General features: G+C 39.2%; 2 protein-coding genes across 5 annotated transcripts in view; one reads left to right on the top strand and one right to left on the bottom strand.

Moving 5' to 3' along the window:
• CDC20B (cell division cycle 20B) overlaps window positions 1-27,596 on the bottom strand; it is a gene marked incomplete at both ends in the record, with an annotated part of 35,292 nt that overhangs the window by 3,899 nt on the left and 3,797 nt on the right. Inside the window, 7 exons of the mRNA XM_084233612.1 lie at window positions 2,091-2,316; window positions 3,377-3,471; window positions 3,723-3,919; window positions 5,592-5,708; window positions 9,580-9,673; window positions 11,832-11,954; window positions 15,030-15,263. Of these exons, the coding sequence (XP_084089738.1) occupies window positions 2,091-2,316; window positions 3,377-3,471; window positions 3,723-3,919; window positions 5,592-5,708; window positions 9,580-9,673; window positions 11,832-11,954; window positions 15,030-15,263 (1,086 nt within the window). The remainder of the gene's footprint in view (window positions 1-2,090; window positions 2,317-3,376; window positions 3,472-3,722; window positions 3,920-5,591; window positions 5,709-9,579; window positions 9,674-11,831; window positions 11,955-15,029; window positions 15,264-27,596) is intronic.
• GPX8 (glutathione peroxidase 8 (putative)) lies at window positions 23,174-27,558 on the top strand (the record flags this gene model as incomplete). Of its 4 annotated transcripts, none has more annotated exons than XM_084233613.1 (3): window positions 23,174-23,377; window positions 23,926-24,187; window positions 27,395-27,558. In XM_084233613.1, 3 exons carry the CDS (start codon window positions 23,174-23,176, stop codon window positions 27,556-27,558), a joined length of 630 nt encoding a protein of 209 aa, XP_084089739.1. The 4 variants fall into 4 exon arrangements, with proteins under 4 accessions (XP_084089739.1, XP_084089740.1, XP_084089741.1 ...); XM_084233614.1 differs by having other exon boundaries at window positions 23,174-23,224; XM_084233615.1 differs by having other exon boundaries at window positions 23,174-23,224; window positions 24,052-24,187.

The following is a 27,596-nucleotide window of genomic DNA, read 5'->3' on the forward strand; positions in this document are numbered from 1 at the left end:
CTTCAGAAATTACTTCTTGGAGACTGTAAATCACTTCTGAAGGAGAAGGCACCTCAACAGGGCTCTTCCTCAAATTATGGTAACAATTCCAGATGTTTTCAACACAGAAAAACCATATAACCAATATAGCTGAAAAACTACATTCAACACATTCTAAACAAACGGTGTCGAGAAACTGAATTTCCACATGCAAAAGAATGAAACAAGACCACTATCTAACACAAACACAAAAATGAATCTAAAATGGATTAAAAGCTAGATGAAGAACTGAGCCATAAAAGCCCCAAAATTGGAGAAGCTTGAGAGGGAAAAATGCCTGACTGGCCAACAGCTGCTATCGCCCCAGCAAATTTAGCTTCAGTCGCTGTCTGACTACACTAAAATTATTAGTAATCACGTTCTTAAATACCTGACTTCTAGATTACCTTTTGCCCAAGCTGTCCGGACAAAACTAGAAGCTCCATCATGAGCAGAAGTATACAGAAGTCAAACTCTAAAGGCCATTCCTGCTTTATCAGTTGGTTAGTGGGTGGGGATTGTGAAGAGACTCACACTAGTGATAGTCCTTGCAATTCTCAGGTATTAACTGCCACAAGGCTTGGCTTGCTAAGGTCCCAATTCATTGTATTTCTGTCAACAAGGTTCTAAGACAAGTTTGTTTGACTTGGGCTTTTCATATTAGTTACTGATTTTGCTTTACTTTGCTATTTAGTATTTTCTTCGCAGGCAGCATGTTTTACATATATTTTTCCTAGATTTTTTTCAAGTCATTAGTAATGGGAATTTTGATCTAAAATCATTCTCAATGTCTTATAGACATTAAAAACTACAAACCAGAGTTATTGGGCCAGCACTCTACAGTAGCAGCACGAACTATACATTCCATACTATATTAGGAAACTCAAAATAACTTTTAATCTCTCATTCTAATAAATGTGCTTATAGTTATTAAAGTAGAATCATTATGAGTTATACGAATGATAAATATTCTGGGACTGCTTTGAGGCCAAGAAATCTGTGACACCAAATCATCCAGGAATAAAAGCATGAATTTGTTGGCTAGAATTAAAAAGTTTAAATACAAAGAAATAAGAAATGATTGTACGAGCATGGGAGAGTGTTGATATAACTCTACAGTCTGCTTTCTCTCCACCTGGTCGTGAGTCTCCTTTCGGGTGTGAGCTCATGACCCAGGCCTGACAGGTCAATGTGCCCATCTCTCTGGCAGCAACTATCAACTGAGAAATGAGAACGTGAGCAAAGCAAGCCCAGAGTCCTCACTGGGACTTTTCTACCAGCTAAGAGGAAAGACGGTTTCTTAAGCAGATACCATGTGGGAGAATCGGCATCTGCAGTAGCCAAGAGCCATTAGGCCCACGAAACAGAGTCTGACTGAAGAACGAAAATAAACAAAGACAGGCAGAGCCAAGTGTCAGAGACAGGACTCTACAGATGTTATTTAAGGCCCTAGTCCCAGCCAATATTTGCAACAGTTGAATATACCTAACTCCTCAAATGATAAGGAAAAAAATATATGTGTGTGTGTGTGTGTGTGAGAGAGAGTTGTTGTTGTTATTTTTCCTTAAGCTCAAGCTTAACTTTGCTTTCAATCACTTTCTACCAAAATATCTGACACTCGGGCTGTCTTCCAGGAATGTGATGGCAAAATCCAAAACAAACTCTAAGAAAGAAAATCTCAAACTCTAGGGCCTCCCCTTGTGGCGCAGGCAGTTGAGCGCAGCGCTATGAAGCTGTCCACAGCCTCTGCAGCGCTAGTTCAATCCTGGCCAGCTGGCGAGGGTCTCACATGGCGAAGCAGACCTCTCCTGTCTCGCCTACTGCTCCCCTCAGCAGTGCATTTCGTCAGTCTGCCTGTTCTGTTCCCTGCTCTGTCTCTGATGAATCCTCTCACCCTCCTGCACATTTGGCCTGTACCCTAGTTCTTGTATGCATAAATAAATAAATCTTTTTTTTTAAAAATGTTAATAAGAAAATCTCAAACTCTAGGTTTAAAGGCTTTGTTTTCATGTGTGGAGGACAGCCGGTGCTCTCTGATAGAGGGAAATCAAGCAAGTTGTTGGATTTCTTACCTTGACTGCTGTAGGCTGGGTTATAACTTTCAGCAGCTGACGCTGTGGGTTCGCCCCTGGATCATGGGGCCAGAGAGTCAACAATCCATCACTACAGCCACTGGCGAGCAGCCCCCCGTCCAGGGACCACTTCAGGGCACACACCGCCTGCTTGTGGCCAAGCGACCCAACAAGGTGCTGGGCTGCCCGAACATCGTGATGATACACACGGCCCAGTCTCGATCCACTGCCCAGAGATAAAAGGGCAGGTTTAAAACTGAAAATTTAACTTTTCTGGTTAAATAGAAGCAATTAGATTATAACTGCAGTTTTCAAAATGATACAGTTTTAGCATCATTTGGGAAATTAGAAATGCAAATTATCAGCACACCTTCAGCCCTACTGAATCAGAAATTCCTGGAGTGAGGCCAGCTACCTCTTCTAAGGACCCCTCCAGGTGACTCTGATGCTTCTCCAGTTTGAGAATCTCTAAACTGCAGGAGCTACAAGACCTCTGTGGGTCTCTGAACTGGGAATGTATCCAGAAAGTTTAGCCTATTCCAAATTATTGATATAGATAGTAATAAATACTTGATTTCAGCTGAATCTCTCTCTAGTAGGTATGACTTTTTACAGATAAATTATTTGCTTAAACTTAAATTTTACATTTTATCTGAACAAGTTAGTGAATCTTGACCTCACACTCCAGTACTACACACACTGTAGTCACATAGCCACCATGTTACCCCTGGACCATGAACATCCCCAGAAAATCTGAATACTTCTGTGGGTCAGATCATAGCTGACACTAAGTAATGCCCTGCCTTATTTTGGTAGGTGTTTTTTTGCATCTTGAAAGGGCAGGTTTAGGGGGCCTCCCTGGTGGCGCAAGGGGTTAAGGCACAACACTATGAAGCTATCAGCAGCCACTGCAACACAAGTTTGATCCCCAGCCAGGGAGGTGACCCACATGGCGCAGCAGACCTCTCCTGTGTCGCCCGCTGCTCCCCTCAGCAGTGTATTTCATAGATCCACCTGTTCTATTCCCCACTCTTTCTCTGGTGAATCCTCTCACCCCCCCCCACCAACCTATGGTCTGTACCCCCATCCTTATATGTATAAATAAATAAATCTTTAAAAAAAAATGGCAGGTTTATTAGGAAAAAGAGGTGCCTGATTAAACATAGGCAAGCCTCTGTCTTTCTTTCAGTTTTGATTTTGGTTTTAAGTGTTATAGCTCTATTCACTCAGGCCCCACAGTCAACTGTTGACACAAATACAATTGATTCTAATAAGATGCTTCTTACCTGCTGAGGATACAGTGATTCCAGCTCAGAGCTCCAACTACAGACAAGTGGCCCAGCATATTTCTCAGGCGCTTTTTTGTGACCACATCCCATAGCTGAAACAGTGAACAGGCAGTTACTTAGCATTGTCCTCTCCTTAACAACAGCTTCAAGTATATCTCAATACAAAGACTCTCCTTTATGTTAGCATGCTGTTAAAAGGGGAGGGATTGGGGTCCAAATGGGGGGGTTGCAATTGTATGGGGAATATAAAAATAAAATTTATTATTTAAAAAAAAAGTCAATTTTAGTTATCTAGCAATTATACAGAGCACATCATCAGAAATTTTAAAAAGGTATCCAGTACTTGCACTTCTCCCTCGCTGGTGCCAACAGCCAGACAGTTTCCCTCTTTAATCCAGGACACGGAAGATACATAGTTACAAGTGAGACTGAAGTCTATATTTTCAATCCCATTGTGGCTTTCCCCATTCCAGATGTGTACAGAAGATCCAAGGGCTACAGCAACAAGATTTTCAAAATTCCAATCTAGTATATTCAGATCTATAAGAAAAGTGTTTCAAATTAGGGTGATTATATAACCAAATAAAGTGTTTTCAGATAAACAATTTATTCTATTGGTAAAGGAAAATGCTTAATACCTTCCCTGAGGTAAATTGGAAAACAAAATCATCAATTCAAGCAGATCATTAGAAGTTCAAGATGGAAACTAGAATAGAATCTGTTGACAACATTCACAGTCTACTAAGCAATGACACTTACCACTCGTGCTCAGATACTTATTAAGAGGCATTTAGAGAACGTTAGTCTCATCATTCATTATTAGTATACATGGATTTCATCTAACAGATCACTAAAATTAAATGCACATTATTCTTATGGAGACATGCTCAGACTTAGGATACCCACATGGGAGATTCTACCATCATTTCTAATGTAAAAAGCCACCAATTACAGTATATCTAGAAATGGTACTCACTGACTTCTGATACCTAAAAGTTCTTACCAGTATTCTTTAGCTCATACTATATGAACTCTTTGATTGCTAAGGCCACATGTTAAGTACACCCTACTATCTCACTTCTTATAAGAAGCTCCTATCCTGACCGACACCTATCAGTGTAACATTATAAGGCACACTATTTCAATTAAAGGTCTAAGCCCCCTAAAATTATCTCACTAATAATACTACATACTCTGAATAAAATATAAAAAAACAAATACTTGACACTCTGGAAAATAAGTAAAATCAGATAAAATAAGTTTGTGAATCAAAACTTGGAGATACTGAATGATAACTAGACTTATTATGGTGATTGTTTCACAGTATATACAGATACCAAATCATTATGCTGCATACCTGAAACCAATACGTGATATGTCAATTATACCTCAGTAAAAAGTTTTCTTTAAAAAATACTTGGCGAAACAACCAGCATAAGGATGAGTTTCCCACTTTTTTTCTCAGACAGTTTTGCCCTGAGGGTAAAAACCAGCAATGAAAACTGATAGATCTGAAATATCTATAAGGCATCTTCCTGATTAGAGGAACCAGAAAAAGGGAGCTTGGTGGTCAAAGTCCAAGAATGAAGAGAGCCAGAGAAAGGCACCATGTATTGTGAGTGTATGAACCACACACACTGCAATCTGACTTCTGAATCATGTAAGCAGGGATTGAACTCAAATCAGCTTAGCAAAGCCTTTGTGAATTGAACTGAGATTTGAAACAGCAACACAATAACTCTGTGAAGTCTCTCTGGACAATGCCAAAGATCATTGAGCATCTTATAGACCTATAGTTTCTTAGATTCCATAAGTTATTATTGAAATAATGCATTGGTAAAATGGTGGTTCCATGTGGATAGTACTGTCTTCCCAACTATTTAGATTATAGAATAGACATGTAATGAGTGGAAGCAATGAGATTTACCCGTGTTTGGTATCTACATAAGAATAGGCCACGATTTGTACAGTTCATTCTTATACAGTAAAGCAAAATGTATATTCTTCACATCCCGCCAGCAACAAGAAGACCCTAACATGAAAACTGCATAAAGGAAAAACAACTATAGTAATCATATTTGGGTGGTTCACTGTTTGAACAGAAAGTACAAGACCCATTGGTTCTCCCAGAATCAAATTTCAAGTTTATGGCTGAGTACAGAAAGCATTTTGTCACTCAGTATTTAAATTCGCAATCTAAACAATAACTTACAGTAGTCATTTCGAAGACCAGTAAGATGAATCTTCACCTTTGGTTGGAGTGTGGAGTAGTTTATATCATTGAACCTTTTAAGATGGAAGGATTCAGCTCTGCCTCCATCTCTACAGCCTATAAGAAACAAACAGTTCTATACATTGCTATGATCCGGCAGACATATTTATCCTTGCAGGCATTAAAAGAAAATGGAGTGAAAAAAGATGCTGTCATCATAATAAAACTGAATTTGAAGTCGTAGGGGGAGGAAAGGGAAAAAAAAGACATAAGTATTAAACAAATATATTTTTATATTTATAAAAATACAAATGGCATTTTCTAATAAAAAGCAATTGTTATGGTTAAACACAGATGACAAGTATTGAGGAAGCTCATGGAGATACTAATACATCATGTTCTGAATATTTATGATCATTTGAGATTTTCAAATGAAACTAATTTTTGCTTATCAATGTATCTATCAATTCAACAATTACAATAAATGTAACCCCCATTTGAGTCTTTTGTTGATTCATTGATTCTGGCTTTCTCACTCTTTCCATACCGGAGCACACAGAGATACATTTTGCTTATCTTACCCATGACTCACTGAGTTCAAGGTTATCGCTTGAGCTTGGCTTTAATTCTCATCAAAAGACCCCAATAAGTCTAAACCACAAGCCACCGTTTTCCTCTCTCCAACCACTTTGCTTATGATCAACTGAGAATGACACTATCGACAGGAAATGAGTCTACCCAAAGGACTTGTGAGCCCACCCAAAGAACTTGTGGGCTCTGAGACCAGATGGCTTCTGACAAAAGCTAGCAAGTAGTCAGGTTGTCACTCAGTGCCTCGGTGTTTGCTGTGAAAACCTGCAGTTGTGGCCGAACTGTGGTCACTAGAAATGAAAGAGGAAGTGAGGCTGGGCAGGCAGTTGTCAGGGTCAGGGTGTCCCAACTCAGTGGAAAAACTGTATGTTCAGAAAATCAACACAATTTTGAAGCAATGCCCAAAAGTTCATTCTGAGAAAACAGAATAACCAAAAAAGGACACCTGGGCCTCCCTGGTGGCGCAAGGGGTTGAGACACAACCTATGAAGCTAGCCACAGCCTCTACAGCATGAGTTCAATCCCCGGCCAGGGAGCTACCCACATGGTGCAGCAGACCTCTCCTGACTTGCCCACTGCTCTCCTCAGCACTATATTTCAGTCTGCCTGTTCTGCTCTCCACTCTGTCTCTGGTGAATCCTCTCACCCCCTCACCTCTGGCCTGTACCCCAGTTCTTGTATGAATAAATAAATAAATCTTTAAAAAAAAAAAAAAAAAAGGAAACCCAGTGGGTTTACACAAATCAAGGGGACACAAGGCTGAGGCACCTCAGCCCCAGTCCTCTCTCCACGCTCATATAAACTCCTGTTTCTTGGTTCTTTAGCAGCTACCCACTGGGGACCCCTCCCTGTTTAGAGAGCTTTCCTGTCCTTTTCTTATCTGATAATCAATCTCTTGCTTTTCGGGCTAACTCTGCTCTCAATACTGAATTATTTCCTCACTGAGAAAAGAACCAAGCTCCTTGGAGTTTGCCTCCCAGACTCTGGAAAAGTCCGAGTCCAATTTAATGCCATTTACATTAATACTTCCCAAAATTAAATACCTAGGTATAAATCTAACATATATGTACAAGAGCTATATGGAGAAAACTAAAAAACTCAAAACTCTAATCAAAGAAAACCTAAAGAGACAGAGAGATCCAGGTGTCAGTATTATTAAGATTCCATTCTTTCCAACTTGACTGAGAGAGTCAATCAATTGCAGTTAAAATTCCAGCAAGTTATCTTGTTTTGTTTTGTTTTTCTCAAACACATTTATTTTTTATATGGAAAACAGACAGTCATATTTTTCTGCAGTCCATATTATAAATTAAAGATTCACTAATGCTACTATTGTTGCTAGTAGAATACTTTAAAATTCAGTCAGTGAGACATATTACTGCTAAGACATTTTCCTGAAGTACCTATATACATTGAAAAATATGCACAAGATTTGGAATCAGGATTGTTTAAATAAATAACCTTTGTCTCTATATAAAATACAATGAGCCATGGGGGATAGGGATGATAAGTCTGAGCACAATATTTGCCATAAACTGTATTTTTTTTTAGCCAGATTTTCAAAGCAGAGGCAAAGACAATGTAACAATGACAGCTTTTGGAATTTTTTTAATTGAAATAATATTGGTTTACAGCACTGTATCTCACCTAAGGGAATAGCTCCATATCTCCTCAGATGTCCACCACACTTACCACCAAAACACCCATAGTCCTTTACCCTAAGCTATTGGATCCCCTCTCTCTTTTTTTTCCACCACCACTTTCCCTCCCCCTTAACAACCTTAACTCTGCAGCCATTTTTTTAGAGTTTGTTTTGGTTTAGTTTTAACAGTTTCTGGGTTTTTTTTCTATATATCCCACATATGAGTGGAATCATCAGGATATTTGCCCTCCCTTGTTCACTGTAGCACTATTTATAATGATGGAGGAAAGGAGATACAAGGTCAAGAACCTAACTCACACAAGGAGGTAGGGGTAGAGGGGATTAGCATAATCCATTAACCCAGTTATAGAAACCAAGACCCTTAGACATCAATGCCCAGATCAGGAGGCGCAACACCCAGAAACTATCAGACCGCTACAGGAAATGTCAGGGACAAGGGACACAAACCATCCACCCACAAAGATGAGCCCCTCCCTGAAGATGATAAAAACCTAATGCAACCCTCACAACGGGGCAGCACTCCCATTGCCTACCTGTGACTATGCAGGTGCCTCTTTTCACCAACTCTCTCCCTCCAGGGCAGCAGCTTCTTGCCTGCCCAAGATTTGTCAAAGCTGCCTGCCTGAAATCATGCAGGTCTCTCTTAGCACACATGGGGCAGCTCTTCCTGCCCACTTGTGTCTCTGCAAGTGTCTAGCTATTTTATCCTTCCCTAATAAACCTGCCCTTTAAATATAACTAATGTCTGTGTCTCGTGGAGAAACTTGCCTGGGGAACTCGCTGCATGTCGCTGAAATGGGAGCTCTGCTGAAATATTTCCCAGAGTGAACCCAAGGACCCCGCACTCCTAACTCCAAGAAAACCTCATCAACAATAGCCAAGCTATGGAAACAACCTAAGTGCCCAACGAAGAGGAATAGATTAGGAAGATGTGGTGTATATACACCATGGAATACTACTCAGCCATAAATAAAGACGAACTATTGACTTTTGTGACAACACGGATGGAACTGGAGGGGATCATGGTAAGAGAAATAAGTCGGAAGGAGAAAGATAAATACTAAATCATGTCACTTAAATGTGGATTATAAAGAAAAAACAAGGTTCAAAACCAAACCAATAATAAACTCTTCCTGTTGAATTGAGGCTACCAGAGCAGGAGGGAGCTGAGGGGAGAACAAAGTGGGGAGCAGGCACAGTGGACTATGGTGGAGGCCTTCATGGTGGGTTAAATGCCTTGATAGTGGGTACAATGTGGTAACACACACCTGAAAGGTATGATCCTATGTCCTGTACCTCTAAATCAATACAATGTTGTAAACCAATCTATCTCAAAAAATTAAAAATAAATAAAAAGTGTGATATAAGTAGACTGAAGGAGATCTATGAGGCAGGAAAAGAACTAAGTTTTTACATACTATGCTAAAAAGTCATAATAAAATAAAAAAAATGTAAAAAAAAATGGCAGTTCACAAATAGTATTTAGAAAATAGGTGGAAAAACAGGGAGTGAAGAGGGTAGCTGGAAGAGCTAAGAATGGTCGCCTCTAGAAAAATCACACTTGGGAGTAGAGATGGTTAAGGCAGAGAATCAGGATAATTATCTAAATTTTACATTATGTTGATTTAATCAAATAAATGTAAAAATAATATATTTTAAGATGAAGAAGAAATGAAGGAGACAGGGAGAAAGAAGGATAGGGAAGGAGCCAAGCAGAAAAGATTTGGTCCATACCTCTCCAGATACATTGGGATTTAGCACAAAACTGCAGGTTCCCATTCTCCTGATGAGCCACCTTCTGGGTTGAAAATAACTGGTTTAGGCATTTCTGAAAGCAAGCACATGAAGAGAATACTTCTTTAGAACCATGTATGTACATCTCAGATGATACCTGGTGTAAAGATAAAATTGATAATTCATCCAAAGATCCCATATTATCAAAACCTGCACCATAATAATTAGTACTATTGATTAACTAACCATTATGTAATAAACACAGTCTGAGTGTTACAGAGCAACCCCGATATAAAACGGGTTGCCTGACATGGGTCCTGACCCGCAGGCTTGAAAGGGACTTATTAATACTCAACTGCAGGCACATACAAAGGTTAATAAAAGGTTTATTTACAAAAGAAAGGGAAAATGAAGAAATGAATAACTCAGGGAGGAAAAAAAAGGGAGATAAACTCATGAATGCGTCCTACCCGTTCCGCTGACCTGGAATCCCAATGGCACGCTGAGAGCTGGTGAAGAGGCAAGAGCCGTGAGGCCAAGAGAGAGACCCAAGGCCCATGTGTCTGGTGTTATACCAAAGCTGGCTACCCCACCCTCAGATCCCAGCAACCCTCCCTTTAGTGATGATGTTGTCATTTCCAGTGTCTTGATGGCTTTGGTCTGAAGTGGGTGTGGAGTCCGCAAAACCTATTTGGAGTTTGCTCAGGACATTCTTTCCCCCTAACATGAGCATTTCATGCATATTATTTTAATTTTACCAACATATCCATAGGACAGGTATTACAACTGGAATAAAATCTTCTTTTATTCTACTAGCCTAAAACTCCTTTTAGTTAACAATCCAACCATAAGTCAGTGATATCATCAATCTTCAAGAGCTAAAATTATATTTCTAGCACTTTCTGAACTTAAAATACCTCCCCCAAATAATAAAGTTGAGCATTAGCAGGCTGCTTTTCACAAGAAAAAATTCTCTTAGGGGTTGACTCTCAGCATTCAACCCAAAAGTGTTTTCTCAGCCTGAGTTTTCTTTAGACCTCAAATTTGTTCATCTGGATTATGTTGAAATTAAACTAATCATCTTAAAATTTATTTTCTAATAATGCTTTACCCATTAGAGATGGCGCGATCTCAAGTAACTGACCTGAATTTCCATGAAGACAAAAACGATTGCACTGGTTTTCAATTGCATTTGCATTAAAATAAATAAGGTTTATAGTCACAATATTGTATTGTTCCTCTAGCAAGGTACATATGCCAAATACAGAAGGAGGCATAGAGTAAGTGAGTAGTTTTGCCTAAATTGAGAATGTATGACTTTCCTAGTTCAAAGATTTCTAAATGACACATTGATTCCCTGAGAGGTTGTCTGTTGAACTTTATAAACCTGAAAACATGCATTTAATATGACCAAAGGATTTAGGGAAGAGTCTTAAAATCTTAAAGCCATAATAAATAAAGGATAGGGCCTCCCCGTTGGCACAGCGGTTGAGTGCCGGTCTGTGAAGCTGCCCGCAGCCTCTGCAATGCCGGTTCCATACCTGGCCGCCAGCTAGGGTCCCACATGGCGCACAGACCTCTCCTGCCGCCCGCTGCTCCCCTCAGCAGTGTACTTCATCTGTCTGCCTATTCTGTTCCCCGCTCTGGTGAATTCTCTCACCCTCCCGCGCTTCTAACTGTACCCAGTGCTTGTATAAATAAATAAAAAATTAAAAAATAAAAGAAATAAAACCAACTATGAAAGAAAGAGAGAAAGAGAGGAAGAGAAAAAGATAGAAAAAAATGGATATCTAAAAGAACTAAAGAAACTTGGTCAAGAAATAAACAACAGACTTAGGGAAATATTAAAAAGACCATCTTATAGATAAAGAATTGAACTTATCCTGAGAAACCCAAATGGCAGACCAAGTCACTCACTGAATAGTTAAAAATGACTGCAAGAGATCTTTCAGCTGAGAGGGAACATAGCATAGTATGCATAATTTCATTCTATTTTCAAACTGAGCTTTTTGATGATTCTCATTTTTACTTTTTTTGATTGATATTAAACACATTCTTGTATATTTGTCAGAAATTTTGCCTCTTATACAAAATTCCTCTATTTATGTTCTTCACTTACATTTTTTTTTTCTCTCAGGAACCCATGATTTTCTCATGAATTTGTAAGAGCAGTTAAACCAGCTTTTCCTCACATTTGGACTCAGTGTTCTGAGCTTACGAAGACATGAGCTCAATTTTCTCCCTTTACCTACCTGACCTTTTGAGGCAATGATTCCATTCCAGCCTCTGTCCTGTGTGTGAGGTCCATTATGAAATGCGAAGGCAGAGTTATCTGTATCAAAACTTCCTTTGATGGGGGTCTTTGGTGGTTCTTTGTAGGATTTTTGGGGGAAAAAAAATTAGCCTTATTTGATTTCTAAAACAAGAATCACTTTGATTGGAAGTCAGCCATTTTGTCTCTCGCATGGACAGAATGTGAAAACGTGGGCCCTGTGTCTCCAAAATCCTGGGGGAATGACAGAGCAGGGTCTGGTTCAAAGTATTGGGTTCGTGAATTCCTTCACTGGCCTCGAAAGCCAGAAAGAAAAGCCAAGATTAAAGATCTTGCCTCCCAACTGCAACAACAATAGACATACTTTATCCCTGCACGGAAAGAACAAGTCCTCACATTTCACATTTGAAGAATAGAAACAAACCATTTAATAGCAAAAAAACATGGCTCATGTGTGGAGATTTCTGGACCTACTAAACATAGAGCTTCCATCTGATCCAGCAATTCCACTCCTAGGTATTTACCCAAAGGACACAGAAACATCAATTCCAAAGAATACCTGCTCCCCTATGTTTATAGCAGCACTGTTTACAATAGCTAAGCTTTGGAAACAACCCAAATGCCCAAAAATAGATGACTGGATCAAGAAGATGTGGTACATATATACCATGGAATATTACTCAGCATTCAAAAAAGATAAACACATGCAATTTGCAGCAACATGGATGGCGCTGGAAGGGATCATGCTCAGCGAAATAAGCCAAAAAGAAAAAGAAAAATACCGGATGGTCTCACTCATAGCAGGAATCTAGAAAACTTAAATAAGGGACCAGGAAAATGAATAACTATAAGAAAGTGAAAATCAAAATCAACAAAAAACTATGAACCAGAGACACTTTTAGGGGGGCGGGGGCGGGAGGGAAGGGATTGGGGTCAGAATGGGGGGGCTGCAATTGTATGGGGAATATAACAATAAAATTTATAAAAATAAAAAAATAAAAAAAAAATAAAATTGAAGCTTCATTTAAAAAAAAAAAAACAAAAAAAAAAAACATGGCTCAAAGAGTACCTGGCTTGCCCCAGCTATGATCGTCCTACCTGCTTGATATTCGGATTATTTATTTACTACATGTTCATTAGCAAACCATTTTGCCTCTCCCTCTTCCTCTTGCAGAAAGATAAGAGTAGTCTGAGATGATGTCAGTAAAATACTTTTTCAGTTAAAGTAATAGAAAATCCAGTATTCTTTGCAGCATCATTATTCATCTCTGTTCTCTTCTTAAGCTTAAGAGAAGGCCCTTTAACAGAACTTCAACTTTCCTGAAAACCTTGTCATCCTCTAAAACTACAGAGCTGCCGATTCGCTTGTTGATCTTGTTTCAGGGGCCACTGGAAAACCTTGGCCTTTTGCCATGTGCAGTCATTCTTCATTTGGACAAACATGGCTTGGTAAACTGTCATAGTGTTCTTGGAGTCCAACACCTCGAGTCTTGGGTTATCCAAAATCTAAGAAACATACGTGACATCAAGGGGGAAAGAAGGAGGGAAACATGAAATGTTCTGTTATTCTGTAGAGTTTTAGATTTCTGTTTGTCCTGGGAAAGTATGCATACTTGTCTTACTGTGTTACTTGTAAACAAGCATAGAGAAGAAGCCAGCTTTGACTTCAAAAAAGTCGCAGTCCGATACTAGTGCTGACAATCAACACTAGTTATCAACACAGGCCCACCAGCCCGCAGCAGCAGGGACCTCTCAGGTCTTGTCCACAGAGCAAGGCTGCACATGAGCCTCTGCACGTGGAGGACCTTCGGCGTTCACTCTTCTGAAACAAAAACAAAGACAGCCTCCGGCAAAGCACTGAGAAATCCATGAACCTGATTAATACTAAGCATTAATATTCACCTTAGTGGGAAATAAACTTTGCTGTAAAATTCACTAACAGATCATTTCTTATGCAATGCTTACTTTTTAAAAACCAATAAATTAATTTAGAGCCTAGAAAGGAAAAGGGAAGCCTTAGTCTTAGTCAGAAATTTCTCTAAAGCCATCAGCATAAGAATGGCTTCCTCAGTTATAATGAGATACAAAAGTTTTCTTTCACAAGAGACTGGGATCTTTCCTACATCCCTGTATCTCCTCTGCTTCATGCAGCCACCCTCGGTGTTGATACTACTACTTGGTGATTTCGTTGGTTTAAAATTGACTTGGGCTCCCTCTTAATCTGCAAGATCATGGTGCCTCCTTGTGTCCAATGTCATCAATGTCATTAAGAAAAGAATCGGCACCACTGCTGACTTTTGTCTGCAACAAGCTGAGAAGACAGTAAATTACGTTGCAAAGGATTTTTAAAGAGAACAGAAACTAAATCACTAGATGATATGTAGTAAGCTTTGCAGATGAAGGATGGGAATTAAAAAGGCTGTACCCACATGAGAATTATATACTTAGTTAAGAGAGCGAGTGCTTCAGGGCCCTAACCGGTTGATCCTGGACCCCTGCCCACCAGGTCAGAACTGGTGCCCGTTCTCCAACCCTACCCAGGCAGGGATCAAACTCTCTCACTGTCATCTTTCCTTCCATTGTTTTTCTCCTCCCCTCTCGCTCTCATAGCCTCTCCCCTTCCATCCATTCACATTTTCTTCTCATACTCTCTTACTTTCCTATTTTTCTTCTCCTATTTCATACTTGATTCTTTCATCATCATTTTCCTGACTATCATAAACTAGGAATCTTAATCTTTCCTGACTATCATAAACTAGTCATTAAAATTCTATACTTTGGGCCTCCCCAGTGGCGCAGCAGTTGAGCGCTGGGTTGTGAAGCTGCCCTCAGCCTCTGCAGCGCCGGTTCAATCCCTGGCCACCAGGTGAGGGGCCCACATGGCGCGCAGACCTCTCCTGCTGCCCACTGCTCCCCTCAGCAGTGTACTTCGTCAGTCTGCCTGTTCTGCTCTCCGCTCTGGCTCTGGTGAATTCTCTCACCCTCCCGTGCTTCTGACAGTCCCCAGTGCTTGTATAAATAAATAAATAAATCTTTAAAATTAAAAAAAAAAAAAAAACTCTACTTTGCTGAGAGAAAAGCAGTTGACCAAATGTGACAATGGATATTCGTATCAGACAAACATCTCCAGAATATACCCTTTTTTTTAACATTTCAAACTGGCCTATGGCATTTCTACAGCCTTACCTAGAATCAAGGTGTCTTTCTCAGGTGATATCTTCAGCACAGAGGTAGAAGCTTCTGGGAGGTCAGTGGTTGAATACTCTTCCCCAGAATAGGCTGCCAAATCCTTTGTTTGGTTTTGCCGCCATCTTGTGGTAATTGGACTGCTGGCTAGGGGAACCTCAGCTGACAGCCTCTTCACAAAGTTGCTCTTAAAGTTAGAATATGTAGTCATAGCTGAATCAAATGCCTATTTAACAATGAAAAGAGCTATAACTACAGTGGCCTTAATAATGCAAAAGTAAAAATGCCTTAAAGAGAATTATGAACCACTCTTTTAGTCCAATATGAGAGATGGATGGATGGATGGATGAGGAAATAACTATACTTATGGTTATTACTATTACGTATCAATATAAAATATGAAGTTAAAATAACCCTATATACTGAACATGCAAGGTGTCTAGATAAAATTATAAAAATTCAAATCTGGAAATAAACAATGATTTGTTAATCCAGCCCCTTCACTTCACAGATGGGAAAACTGAGACATAACTTGCTCAAAAACTATCCACACCCTCTGGGAAACCCCAGGAGTTTGATAAGTTCATATGTTACACTGGTGAGCCATGCTGTGCGGCATATGACAGTAAAATGCAAGTGACAAATAGGAAATGAATATTTTTTTTGCATGATTACTTTTGTTATTCCTCACCACAAATGTATGAAGGTGAAATGAAATATTTTTTAACTAAATGACAGGCATGTTCAGTTAATATTTCTTATAGAAATTTAGATTAGTTTACCAATCCAGTAGAAAAATGTACACAGGACATAAAAAAGCAGTTCACAAGAGATATATAAATGCCCCCAAAATATTCACCCTCAGTGGTAATTATAAAATACATAAATTTAAGAATATAATGAGATGTTAGCAATGATTTTTTTAATGACAATCCCCAATATTGAAGATTCTGAAAACAAACGCTGGTATACACTGCTGGTGGGTGTAAATTGGTTTTTGGAAAGGACAACTCGGAAATGTTCATAAAAGCCTTCAAATGTGTGCATAACCTTTACTGACCTAGCAAATCAAAGATGTGTGTGGAGATGAACAGAACCATCCAGCATTACTGAGGCCTTACCACATTCAAGTATGTGTGTTAAGGGCCTTACACATATTGATATTTAATCCTAGAAAACACTTTGTGAAGCAAATCTGTTATTTATTCCTATTTTACCAGTGAAGAAAGTGGGATTTAGAGGTTAAGTGAATTACCTAAGACTACACAGTGATTACTTAGTGATGCTATATCCTAACATCTGTCTGACTTCACGTTCATGTACTCAGTTGAGAACATGAGAGTATACTGCAGGATATGTTTGTAGGAGCAAAAATTATGGGGGGCGGGGTGGAGGGTCAGTATTTATCAATGGAGAATTAACTAGATAAACTATATTCAATAAAAGGGAATAGTTGGCAGTCATTAGAAATGATGACATATATTAGGGAAATGCAAATCAATAACAAGTGTTGGCAAGTATATGGAAAAATGGGAACCTTTGTACATTGCTGGTAGGAATGTAAAATGGCATGGCTGCTATAGGAAACAGTTTGGCAGTCCCTCAAAAATTTAAAATTGAAGTTACCATATGACCCCAAAGTTGTACTGTAAGGTGCCCAAGAGAAATGAGAAGAGGTGGGCAAATTCGAACAACACAAGTACATGAATGTTCACAGCAGCACTTATCACAATAGCCAGAATGTCTGTCAACAGAAAAATGGACAAATCGTGAGGGATATCTGAAAGTTAACAGCTTGAGATGGATATAGAACTATAAGCAGTGGATCCAGGATTCAGGCCACTGCAGTCCATTGTTCACATCGTAGTGTTTATGAATGGCACCCCTGAAGCATGCAGCCCACAACCGCAGTGCAACCCTGTTGTGTTTAAGCCTGTTTGAACTCACAAATTGATCCAGTCCCTGTGCTTTTAAACACCTCTGTTCATGCTGTGGGCTGACTGTGCTCCCTCAAAATTCATGTTGAAATCCTAACCCCAAAAGTGATGGAACTGGGGCAGGGGGTACTTTGAGAGGTGATGAGTTCATGAAGGCAGATCCACCAAGAATGAAATGAGTGCTCTTACAAAAGAGATCGCACGGAACTCCCTAATCCCTTCAGTCTGTGAGGATACAATGAGAAGTTGAACCCCAAAAGAGGACCGTCAGGTGACCATTCTGGCCCTGATCTCAGATCTTAGCTCCAGAACCGAGGACAATAAAAGTCTACAGTTTATAAATTACCCAGTCTGTGTTATATTGCTACAGCAGCCCAAATGGACTAAGTTCACATTCTACATTTCTAATTGTCATTACTTCTCTCCTGCTATGTTCTACTATCTTATAAATGGTTTAAGAGCAGGGACTTTGTCTTTTATCTGACTGTCCCCAGAGAATAAGACATTTATTGGCATTCAGCAGCTTTGTAATGAATGACCCTCTTCCCCTGGAGGCAATTAGTTCTAAAAAGGCACAAATTTATATCCCCAGGCAGTGCTGGCCACACACTGCTGAGGCTCCCACTTGCCAGCTGGACCTTAGCCTCACTGTGGAGCCTCCAGAAGCCCTTGTTAGACGTTTTTTGTTTGTTTGTTTGTTTGTTTGTTTGTTTGTTTGTTTGCAGTAGCTAAGGTGTTGCTGATGCTGAAATAAACTAGGGTTCTGACCTGAAAAATAATTTTTAAAAAAAGGTAGAAAGGATTTAAGAGAGACGCAAGGAAATAAGCTATTTTCTTTCTTTCTCCTCCATTAAGAAGAATGATTGTCAAATTCGACAGGTTATAATCAACATTTCTGAGGAAACAGAACAGTGATGTAAGTTCACAATACTGATGTATCTGGGCATTTAAAATATGTTCAAGTCGGGCCTCCCCGGTGGCGCAACGGTTGAGCGCTGGGTTGCGAAGCTGCCCGCAGCCTCTGACGCGCCAATTCGATACCCGGCTGCTCCCCGGCCACCGGAGGAAGGTCCCGCATGGCGCGCAGACCTCTCCTGCCACCCGCTGCTCCCCTCAGCAGTGTGCTTCGGTCCTTCTGCCTGCTCTGCTCCCTGCTCTGGCTCTGGTGAATTCTCTCACCCTCCCGCGCTTCTGACTGTACCCAGTGCTTGTATAAATAAAAAAAATAAATCTTTAAAAAATAAAAATAAAATAAAATATGTTCAAGTCTCTACCGCCAAGTAACTGAAACCTCAGAGTACTGACAACACTTCCAGACCCATACTGGTTAGTGAGCAACGGAAAAAACATGACAGGTAAGAAAAACCACCCCCCAAATTTAGATAAGCAAATGATTCCCCTTGCTTGTGACAAAAAAAATAAAAAAACCTAGGAGACAAATTTTTATTCTACACAAAAAACTTTCAAAGAGTTAGAGCACAAAGAGTTCAACATTTTGAACACCAAGTACAGTTCTCAGTCAGCCCCTCCACTAAGGGCTTGTGGTTTGCAAGGATACAGATGAGCCTTTTTGCAATAGTTATGCATTTTAATGCATATTTTTAAATGTTCTCTAAATTGTCAGTGTTGTCATAATGTTTTCTCTTATAAAAACTATTTTGAGTACAATAAATGAGTCCATTTGCACATAAAAATGTTAAGGAACTAACAAATGGTGTGCAGATGTGGCAAAACAGAGGAGGTGTTTGCATACCAAGTGACTACAGCTTAGGAAATACTGCCATAGATCGCGCTATTTCATCTTCGATGTTTTTGAACTTTTGTTCCAAGACCTATCTCCTGCTGAGGAAATGCCTGTCGCATACTTTTAAATGACTCAAGTATTTATTAATAGAAAGGAAGAGGAAGATAGGAAAAATAAGACAAAGAAGGGAAAAAGGATGAATGACTCGATCCTCTAAGCACATCAGTTTGGCTTGTTTACCTTTAAAGTTCACATCATATTCACACTAAATCGGGAGGAATTCAGAGTACCAGGGCCAAAAAATAAATAGAAAGGAACCTAGAGGATTTAAAAATAGATCAGGAAGTAACAAAATGAAACAACTGGGACAAGAGAAACAAACATATCTAGTGATAAATAATCTGACACACAAATATTCATTCCATGGGTGGGAAAAACCTCGACATTCCAGAAAAGACAAGCTGATGACCCCAGGATATTTCTAGAACAGACCCTTATGTTAGAGACAAAAGCAACAAAGTGGCCTGTAATGCCAAGCTCATCCTCTCCAGTCCCCTTCCTTAGTCTCTAAAGTCTGCCGATACCCACCAGCTCAATGCAGCAGCCTTCGGTCCACCAGATAGTTCAAATTTAGGATCTCAATATTATTTCGAATTAACCAGGAAGATCAAAATTGTCATCTTTACCCTTTTTGACCCTCCAGCACCTCATCATCATCCTAGTGGGCAATATAGTCAAGTAAAATCCACTAAGATCATTTTCAGGTAGATGTTTCAGGAGACCTTATTTATTCTCCATTGCCAATGCCTGCCACTGGAGAGCATCTTTAGCATCTATCCCACCCCTTCTATGAAGATGACCAAAGCTCCTTCATTAAGAAACTACCATCTCCTGGGCCTCCCGGGTGGCGCAGCGGTTGGGCGCTGGGTTGCGAAGATGCCCGCGGCCTCTGCAGCGCCAGTTCGATCCCCGGCTGCTCCCCGGCCACCAGAGGAGGGTCCCACATGGCGCGCAGACCTCTCCTGCCGCCCGCTGCTCCCCTCAGCAGTATACTTCGGTCCTTCTGCCTGCTCTGCTCCCCGCTCTGGCTCTGGTGAATTCTCTCACCCTCCCGCGCTTCTGACTGTACCCAGTGCATGTACAAATAAAAACAAACAAACAAACAAATAAATAAATAAAAATACATGCCTCTTTAAAAAAAAAGAAAAGAAACTACCAACTCCTGGCTTGGATTTGGATTGTTAGTCTGCAGAATTCCTGTGACTGCTTCCAATAAATGAATAAATATAAATTATATATATATCACTTAACTAGTTAAAAATAATGAAATATTATTCTGCCATAGAATGGAATAAAATCTTGCCATTTTCAACAACATGGATGAAACTTAAGGGCAATATACTAAATAAGTGAGTCAGAGAAAGGCAAATTTTGTAAATGAAAACAACAGGGAAAAAAAATGGGGAGATTTATACCTAAGTTTAAATAGTGTTGTGAGAGATAGGAAAAGGGAAAATTTTTTTTTATTTAAATTTTATTTTTATATTCCCCATACAATTACAAACCCCTTATTTTGACCCCAATCCCTCGAAGGAAATTTTATTTTACTCCTCTTACATCCTCTGTATTCTTCACATCCCCTCTTTACATAATTAATGTATTTTTGGCATACACAAAAATACTTAAAATTTGAAAATGAAAACAAGACAACTTCAGTGTTCTCTAAATTCATTTATATGAGGAATTTAATAAAAATGGAGCTCACAGTAACAGAGAACAAATGGAGTAGGTGGCAAGGTGAAATGAGAGAAGTGAGTTTAAAATGGAGGATGAGGGCCTCCCTGGTGGCGCAAGGGGTTAAGCACCACACCGTGAAGCAATCCGCAGCCTCTGAAACACAAGTTCGACCCCAGCCAGACAGGGAGCAACCCACATGGCACAGCAGACCTCTCCTGATTTGCCTGCTGCTCCCTTCAGCCGTGTACTTCGGGCAATCTGCCTGTTCTGTTTCCCACTCTGTCTCTGGTGAATCCTCTCAACCCCCACATCTCTGGCCTGTGCCCCAGGTCTTGTATGCATAAATAAATAAATCTTTTTTAAAAAATAAAATGGAGTATGAGTTTAAAATGGGATGTATGTACACATGGGGACTATAGTTAATAATACTATAATGGATATTTGAAAATTGCTACAAGAATAGATCTTAAGGGCTTCCCTGGTGGCGCAAGGGGTTAAGCACCACATTATAAAGCAATCCTCAGCCTCTGCAGCAAGAGTTCGATCCCCAGAGAGCAACCCATATGTCTTACCCACTGCTCCCCTCAGCAGTGTATCTCAGTCAGTCTGCCTGGTCTGTTCCCCACTCTGTCTGGTAATCCTCTCACCTCACCCGCCCCCACCCTCACCCCGCCCCGGGCATCTCTGGCCTGTATCCCAGCTCTCATCTGCACAAATAAAAAAATCTTTAAAAAAAAAAAATAGATCTTAAAAGTTTCATCATAAGAAAAAAAAGCTGTAACTATGGTGATGGATGGTAACTATTTTTGTAATGATCATTTCCCAATATATTTAAATCTTAATTATATTATACACCTAAAACAAATATATGTCAATTATATCTAAATTTTTTTAAGTGAAAAAAGAAACAATACAACACATGACATGAACTTTTTTGTTCTTTACTAGAAATAAGGTTTGGAAGAGAATAGTTTCTACATAATCTTTTTTTTCCTATTGTATCCATTCTTATCAGACCTCAGGAACGGGAATAAACTGCTTTATCCATCTCTTGACAGGTTTTATGTGCCTAAGTTTTAGGTTTTGCTCAACTACCTCCAAATACACACCACAGAAGAAGTCACCAGAAATCATGGCCAGAGTCCTTAGCACATCTTCTGAAGCTCCAAAAATCTAATATTACTAGGCAGGGCACTCCCACAAGCTCCTCAGATCATTCCAAGCACTTTCTGGAAACACACCACAACATCATCAGTCAGGTGCAAGCAGAACAAAATACCTTGATTCAAAACTTGCTGTGTCTGAAACAGGGAAAATTCTACAGCGACTAAAAGAAGGCTGGATTTAGGGATCTACAGCCCTCAATTTCTTCTCCAATTTGAAATTCCCTAAAATTTTCAATGGTGAAGTAAGCCTCCAGAGGAAACATAAAGATAAAAAGTGAAACAACTACATGATACACTCAAGCAGTGTGGCTTTGAGAAATTTTAGTTTGTTTCTGCTCTTTTGGTAGAATTTTCTGGTTAAATTACTGCTTTATTATAGAGTTCAGTATTTTTTCCTCAAAAGGTTGCCGCCAATCGGTAAATCTTTAATTTCATGGGTCAAAACAAAACTGATTTAGGGCCTCCCTGGAGGCGCAAGGGTTAAGACACAACCTATGAAGCTGTCAGCAGCCAGTACAGCACGAGTTCAATTCCCGGACAGCCAGGGAGCAATCCACATGGTGCAGCAGCCCTCTCCTGCCTCGCCCGCTGCTCCCCTTAGCAGTGTACTTCGGTCAATCTGCCTGTTCTGTTCCCCACTCTGTCTCTGGTGGAATCCTCTCACCCCCCCATATCTCTGGCCTGTAATATGCATAGATAAATAAATATGCATAAATAAATAAATGCATAAATATGCATAAATAAATAAATCTCATATGCATAAATAAATAAATCTTTTTTTAAAACTGATTTAAAATTGGGGTGCATCGCAGTTCAAAAGGGAATACAGTTTAATGAAACTTCTTGGTTATATGTTTCTGAGTCTGCATGTATTGAGTTACATTGTGAAGTGTGGGTCATGATCAAAAATTTGAAAAATACTGGATAAAAGAAGATTTTTAAAATACGATAAAAGAAGATTTTTAAAGCATTTGTTGTTTTTATTTATTTTTACTGTCTCCATCTGGCTTTACCTTAGTAGATGAAGTCGGAGTAAATAGCCTTTTCAAATATGTCATTGCTCTTTTCACTATAAATTCCTTAAAGTCATATAGCCTGTTTAATTTATACACATAACATTAATTCCATCAGGTCCTATATCATACCCATACATCATACTTGATCTGTACTCTGAGCTATTCCTGGTTATTACCTACATACTCCTCTACTATCAACCAATTGCTGAACACACTTCATGGCTTTCAAATTACAAGGGCACCATCTTCTGGTGAAATATTTTCTTTGTTTGGAGGGTGTTAAAGAGTTACCAGAAATGCCTTGAATTTTGCAGCAAAAATCTCAATTGACATCATAAATACTCTGGAATTTTTTAGAGCTGCTTACTTCATTCAGGACTTTTACTCTATTCCCCACCTAAGAAGGAGTTTTCTATTCCTTAGCAGTGAAAAGAGCTTGTATGTCCTTCCTGGTTTTCCGTTAAACTGAGCCAGTTTCAAGTTTCAGCTCCTCCTCAAATTCCAGCCTGCTGAGACTTCCCCCAGAATCATCCAAAATGGAGCCTCTTACAACTCACCCTTTAAGATGTTCAGGGCCCAAAGCAAAGGTATTTGCAGTTTTGCTGTCTATGGTTCTCTGCACAGTAATGTTATTTCTTTTACAATTAAAATTCCTAAAACCTAAAATCAAAAGCTTTTATACCTTTGAAGTGAAAGATACAAAAGGAAGAACGGTTTCTCTGGAAAAGTTCAAAGGCAGAGTAAGTTGCATCTTCTGATTTTTATGTCTATTGTCCATGTTCTCTGTTTATTCTTTTAATAGAATCAAGATTTTACTGTTAAATGATCATGTTATAATTTAGTCGGCAAGTTAATAGTCGTGTACCACCTTAGCCATAAGAGGTCTCATAGTCAGTATATATCTGATAAATTGATAATTTTCTTTAAATATTTAATCAATCTACTGAACTCATACTTTGTTTAGAAATTTCTTATAGTTAGTAATGTGAATAGGGGGACACTTATTAATAAAAGTACTAGCATTTAATGTTTAATCTAATATTAAAAAGCACTCTCGGTGATCATATTATGATCTTTTACTTAAAAATAAACTTTTGTGAGTATTTGATGCTTTGTCTTAAGGGTTATGATTTTCAGTAAAATTGGGTATGTCTGAAACTATGAAATAACCAACTATATCAAGGGTTGTATTTCCCCGAAATGGTTTAGCAATTTAACTACTTGCAGGATTTCTTTTACTCTTTTATTTACTTCACTTTCCGGTTGGGTTTTTTTCTTTTTCCGGGAGGTTTCACTAGTTGTAAACGTGGCTAGTGACTGCCAACTCACAGACAGAAATTACTTAGCACTGCAGGAACTGCACAAAGAGTTTGGACCATTCCACTTCAGCGTCCTGGCTTTTCCATGCAACCAGTTTGGAGACTCGGAGCCCCGCCCAAGCAAGGAAATAGAATCTTTTGCAAGAAATAACTACGGAGTTACATTCCCCATCTTCCACAAGATTAAGATTCTAGGATCTGAAGCAGAACCTGCCTTTAGATTTCTTGTTGGTAAATATCTCCCTTGCCTCACCAATTTAATGTTTTTGGTTGTTTTGGTTTTTTAAAACAAATATGCCAGAACCATGGTTTATGTGATTTCAAACGTTTTAGTGGAAAAACAAAATGTTTTAGTGGGAAGTTTTTATAAAACTGTCTTAAAGCCAGAACATCATCCTTTGTAACTTTCTAAAATGTATGCTTTCCTGAAACCAGTGTCTTAATTCCTTGGATGACAAAATAAATCTACTCCGGTAAATTTTTTTTATGATCACTTTCCTCAGAATTTAACTAGCACTTGGAGAAATGCCCCTCTTTGTTATTAAAACTATATATTGTTCATGAATATTGCTGAGCATTATTAAGCAAATCTTTGCGATTAGTTTTATGTGACCTTACTTATAGGAGATATTATCTTCAAGGATGAATAATATCTTAATTGACCAGACTTTTATGCTAAAATTCAAACATAACTTGGTTTGTTTTTTTTTTTTTGGAGGAACGCAGCATTAGACTATTTTTACTTTTAGGCTTGTTACAGAAATCTAAATATTTTCCAACATCACTTAGGAGAAAAGTAGTGAGCATAGTGCCTAAGAGCGCAGGCTGGGCCCTGTCTCCCTGCATTCAGACCTCTCCTTTGTTGCTTTTTCTGTGTGGATTCGGGTGCATGACTTAATTTCTCTGAGCCGTTTTCTTCATTTGAAAAATATGACTATCAGCAGCATCTACCTCCTATGATTATTTGGAGAATTAAGCATGTTAATAACAAAGTACTTATGCTCTAACGCTGTGACAGGCACTATCCTAAAGGATGTTCAGTTAATGTCTTCTCCTCTCACTTACACAGATAATATCCTCAGTCCCAGCTTCAACATACTGAGGTTTGATATAACTGTGACGTCCATCAGACATAAAACTTCCAACCCAACAAACCAGCTAATGATGTTCTATGATATTTAAAAGTGAAGATAGAATCTTCTAAAAGTATTAAAATGGGGGCCGGTGTCACAGCGCTGTGAAGCTGTCCACGGTCTCTGCAGCGCGGGTTCGATTCCCAGCCGGCCAGGGAGAAACCCACATGGTGTGGCAGACCTCTCCTGCCTCTCCCGCTGCTACCCTCACCAGTGTCTTTGGTCTGTCTGCCTGTTCTGCAACCCGCTCTGTCCCTGGTGGATTCTCCCATCCTCCCGTGCCTCTGACCTGTACCACAGTTCTTGAATAAATACATTTTTTTAAAAATAAAAGTATTAAACTGTTCAACACCATAAATAGCACCTAGAGAGTAGTATTTATTCTTTTATTTCTAGGCTACCCTAGGGAAAGAAAAGCTAGCACACATACCCTTCAACTAATCAGTCCTCAATTTTTGCAGCCAATGCTTGCCATAGTAATGTTTAAGTTCTTCCCCTCTGTCACTACCAAGACTCCTGAAACTCCACTTACTTTGTGCACAATCAAAAAAATAACAGGGGTTTAAGATTTCACTGAATTAAACGAAGCTCCAGATACACAGACTACGTAAAAACTAGACCTTTTTAATACTGGCCAAAGTGAACAGTAGTTGACTATGTGATCACAAACAGAAGCGCTGTGTCTAGGTGTATATAGGTTGTTGACTAAAGCAAGCAGTTGGGTGAAGAGGTGAGTGGGGGCTGAAACCCAGGCCAGTGGCAAGGCATGTGCTGAGGGACTGTGCCCACCCGGCAGCTTTTCTCCTTTTCTAATCCACACAAAGATATTACTTCAGCCAGAGAGCCCTGCTCTGACAGTCATGGTCACTCTAGAAAATGGCTATTTTTCAAAATGATTTTAAGAAGGCTTGTTTGTAATAATAGGATGCTCACACCAAGGTCACTTATGTTTGATCTAATTAATCAGCCATACACCCTTCTCATAGTGAAATAAAGGTAAATGTTTGGCACAGTGCATAAAGCACATGCAAGTTAATGTTAAGCTACTTTTTGTTATCTTTGTACTCCCTCATTGGACTTTTCCTCACATAAAGCAAAGTATTCCCCACATTTAAAAACTCTAGGCAATGTGCTCCTTCAGTCTACTTCATCCCTGATTTTGAAATAGTTCACTCTGGCTCTCTCGGATTCTCATGTCAATCTCCCATCACTCTATCCAGCTTCTTGCTATGTGTGTCTCCTAAACCTGGCAGGAAACACTACCAGTGACTTCTGCTCCGGCCCTTCTCTTTCTCCTATGCAGGATCCTCTTTTTCAACTACGCTTAACCCCGCTGATACTCAGGACTCTGCTGCCATCCACTTGGGTTCTTATTCTACCGCGATTCCCCGAGTGAACTAAGATCCAACACATATATCCAGCTGCTTCCTCTGACTGGATGCCCCCACACACCTGAATTCCCCCCATGCACAAAAATGAATGTCATCCTCCTCCTAAAATCTTGCTTTGTTGTCTCCCCTGTGGAGGCAACCGAGTCCAAAGATTAAGAGCATGAGCTCTGGTATAGGAAGGACAGGATATCCATCCCAATTCTACCGCTCACAAGCAGGTCATCTTATGTCTAGGCTGCCATTTTTCTCATCTCCAAAATAGGGACAATAATAATACCCACCTCATTTTGGTTGCTGTAAAGATTAAATGAGAGATTCCATTTGAAGCACTGAGCATACATTATAGGTACTCGACAAATCTTTTATTTTTCGGTTAGTCAATAATATGCACATAAATCTTGGTGCTATAAATGGGCCAGGGGATCTGCATTTCCCATGTATCAAAATAATACCATAATTTCTCAATTAAGGTTAGAATTCCTTACTATTTTCAGCTATGTGATAATGTAACAATATTAAAAATACAGATACATTTATATGAAAAGCAATCATGTTCTTATTATCAAGGATCTCTAGATCATCATTTTATTTCTAAAAAGGCTAATAAACCCAAAGTTTTTCATTAGTGACAAGGTAAATTTTTTCTTTAGATCAAAAAATCTCAAATACACCAGTTAGATTTCATGACTCCAGATCAGTAGAATCATCAATGAAGTCACCAAGGATATAGAAATCTGGTTTCTTAAATCTTGAGTTTTGATTTATTTAGCTGTTTTGCTCTTTGGTTTTTGTTTTTGACATTTTAACCATTGGACAACTTGGTTCTTAAGTTGTCACTTATGCAGATACTATTAAATTAAAAATCTTGACAAAAAATTACACTATGCTCATGAAAATATATTCTTATATTTCAGATTCTTCAAAGAAGGAGCCAAGATGGAATTTTTGGAAGTATTTGGTCAACCCTGAGGGTCAAGTTGTGAAGTACTGGAGGCCAGAAGAGTCCATTGAAGTCATCAGGCCTGAGATAGCAGCTCTGGTTAGACAAATGATCATAAAAAAGAAAGAGGATCTATGAGAATGTTCTTGAGTCATTCTAATGTGGCTCTATTTTTA

Source organism: Talpa europaea, assembly GCF_964194135.1.
Source record: "Talpa europaea genome assembly, chromosome: 5".
NCBI lineage: Eukaryota > Metazoa > Chordata > Mammalia > Eulipotyphla > Talpidae > Talpa > Talpa europaea.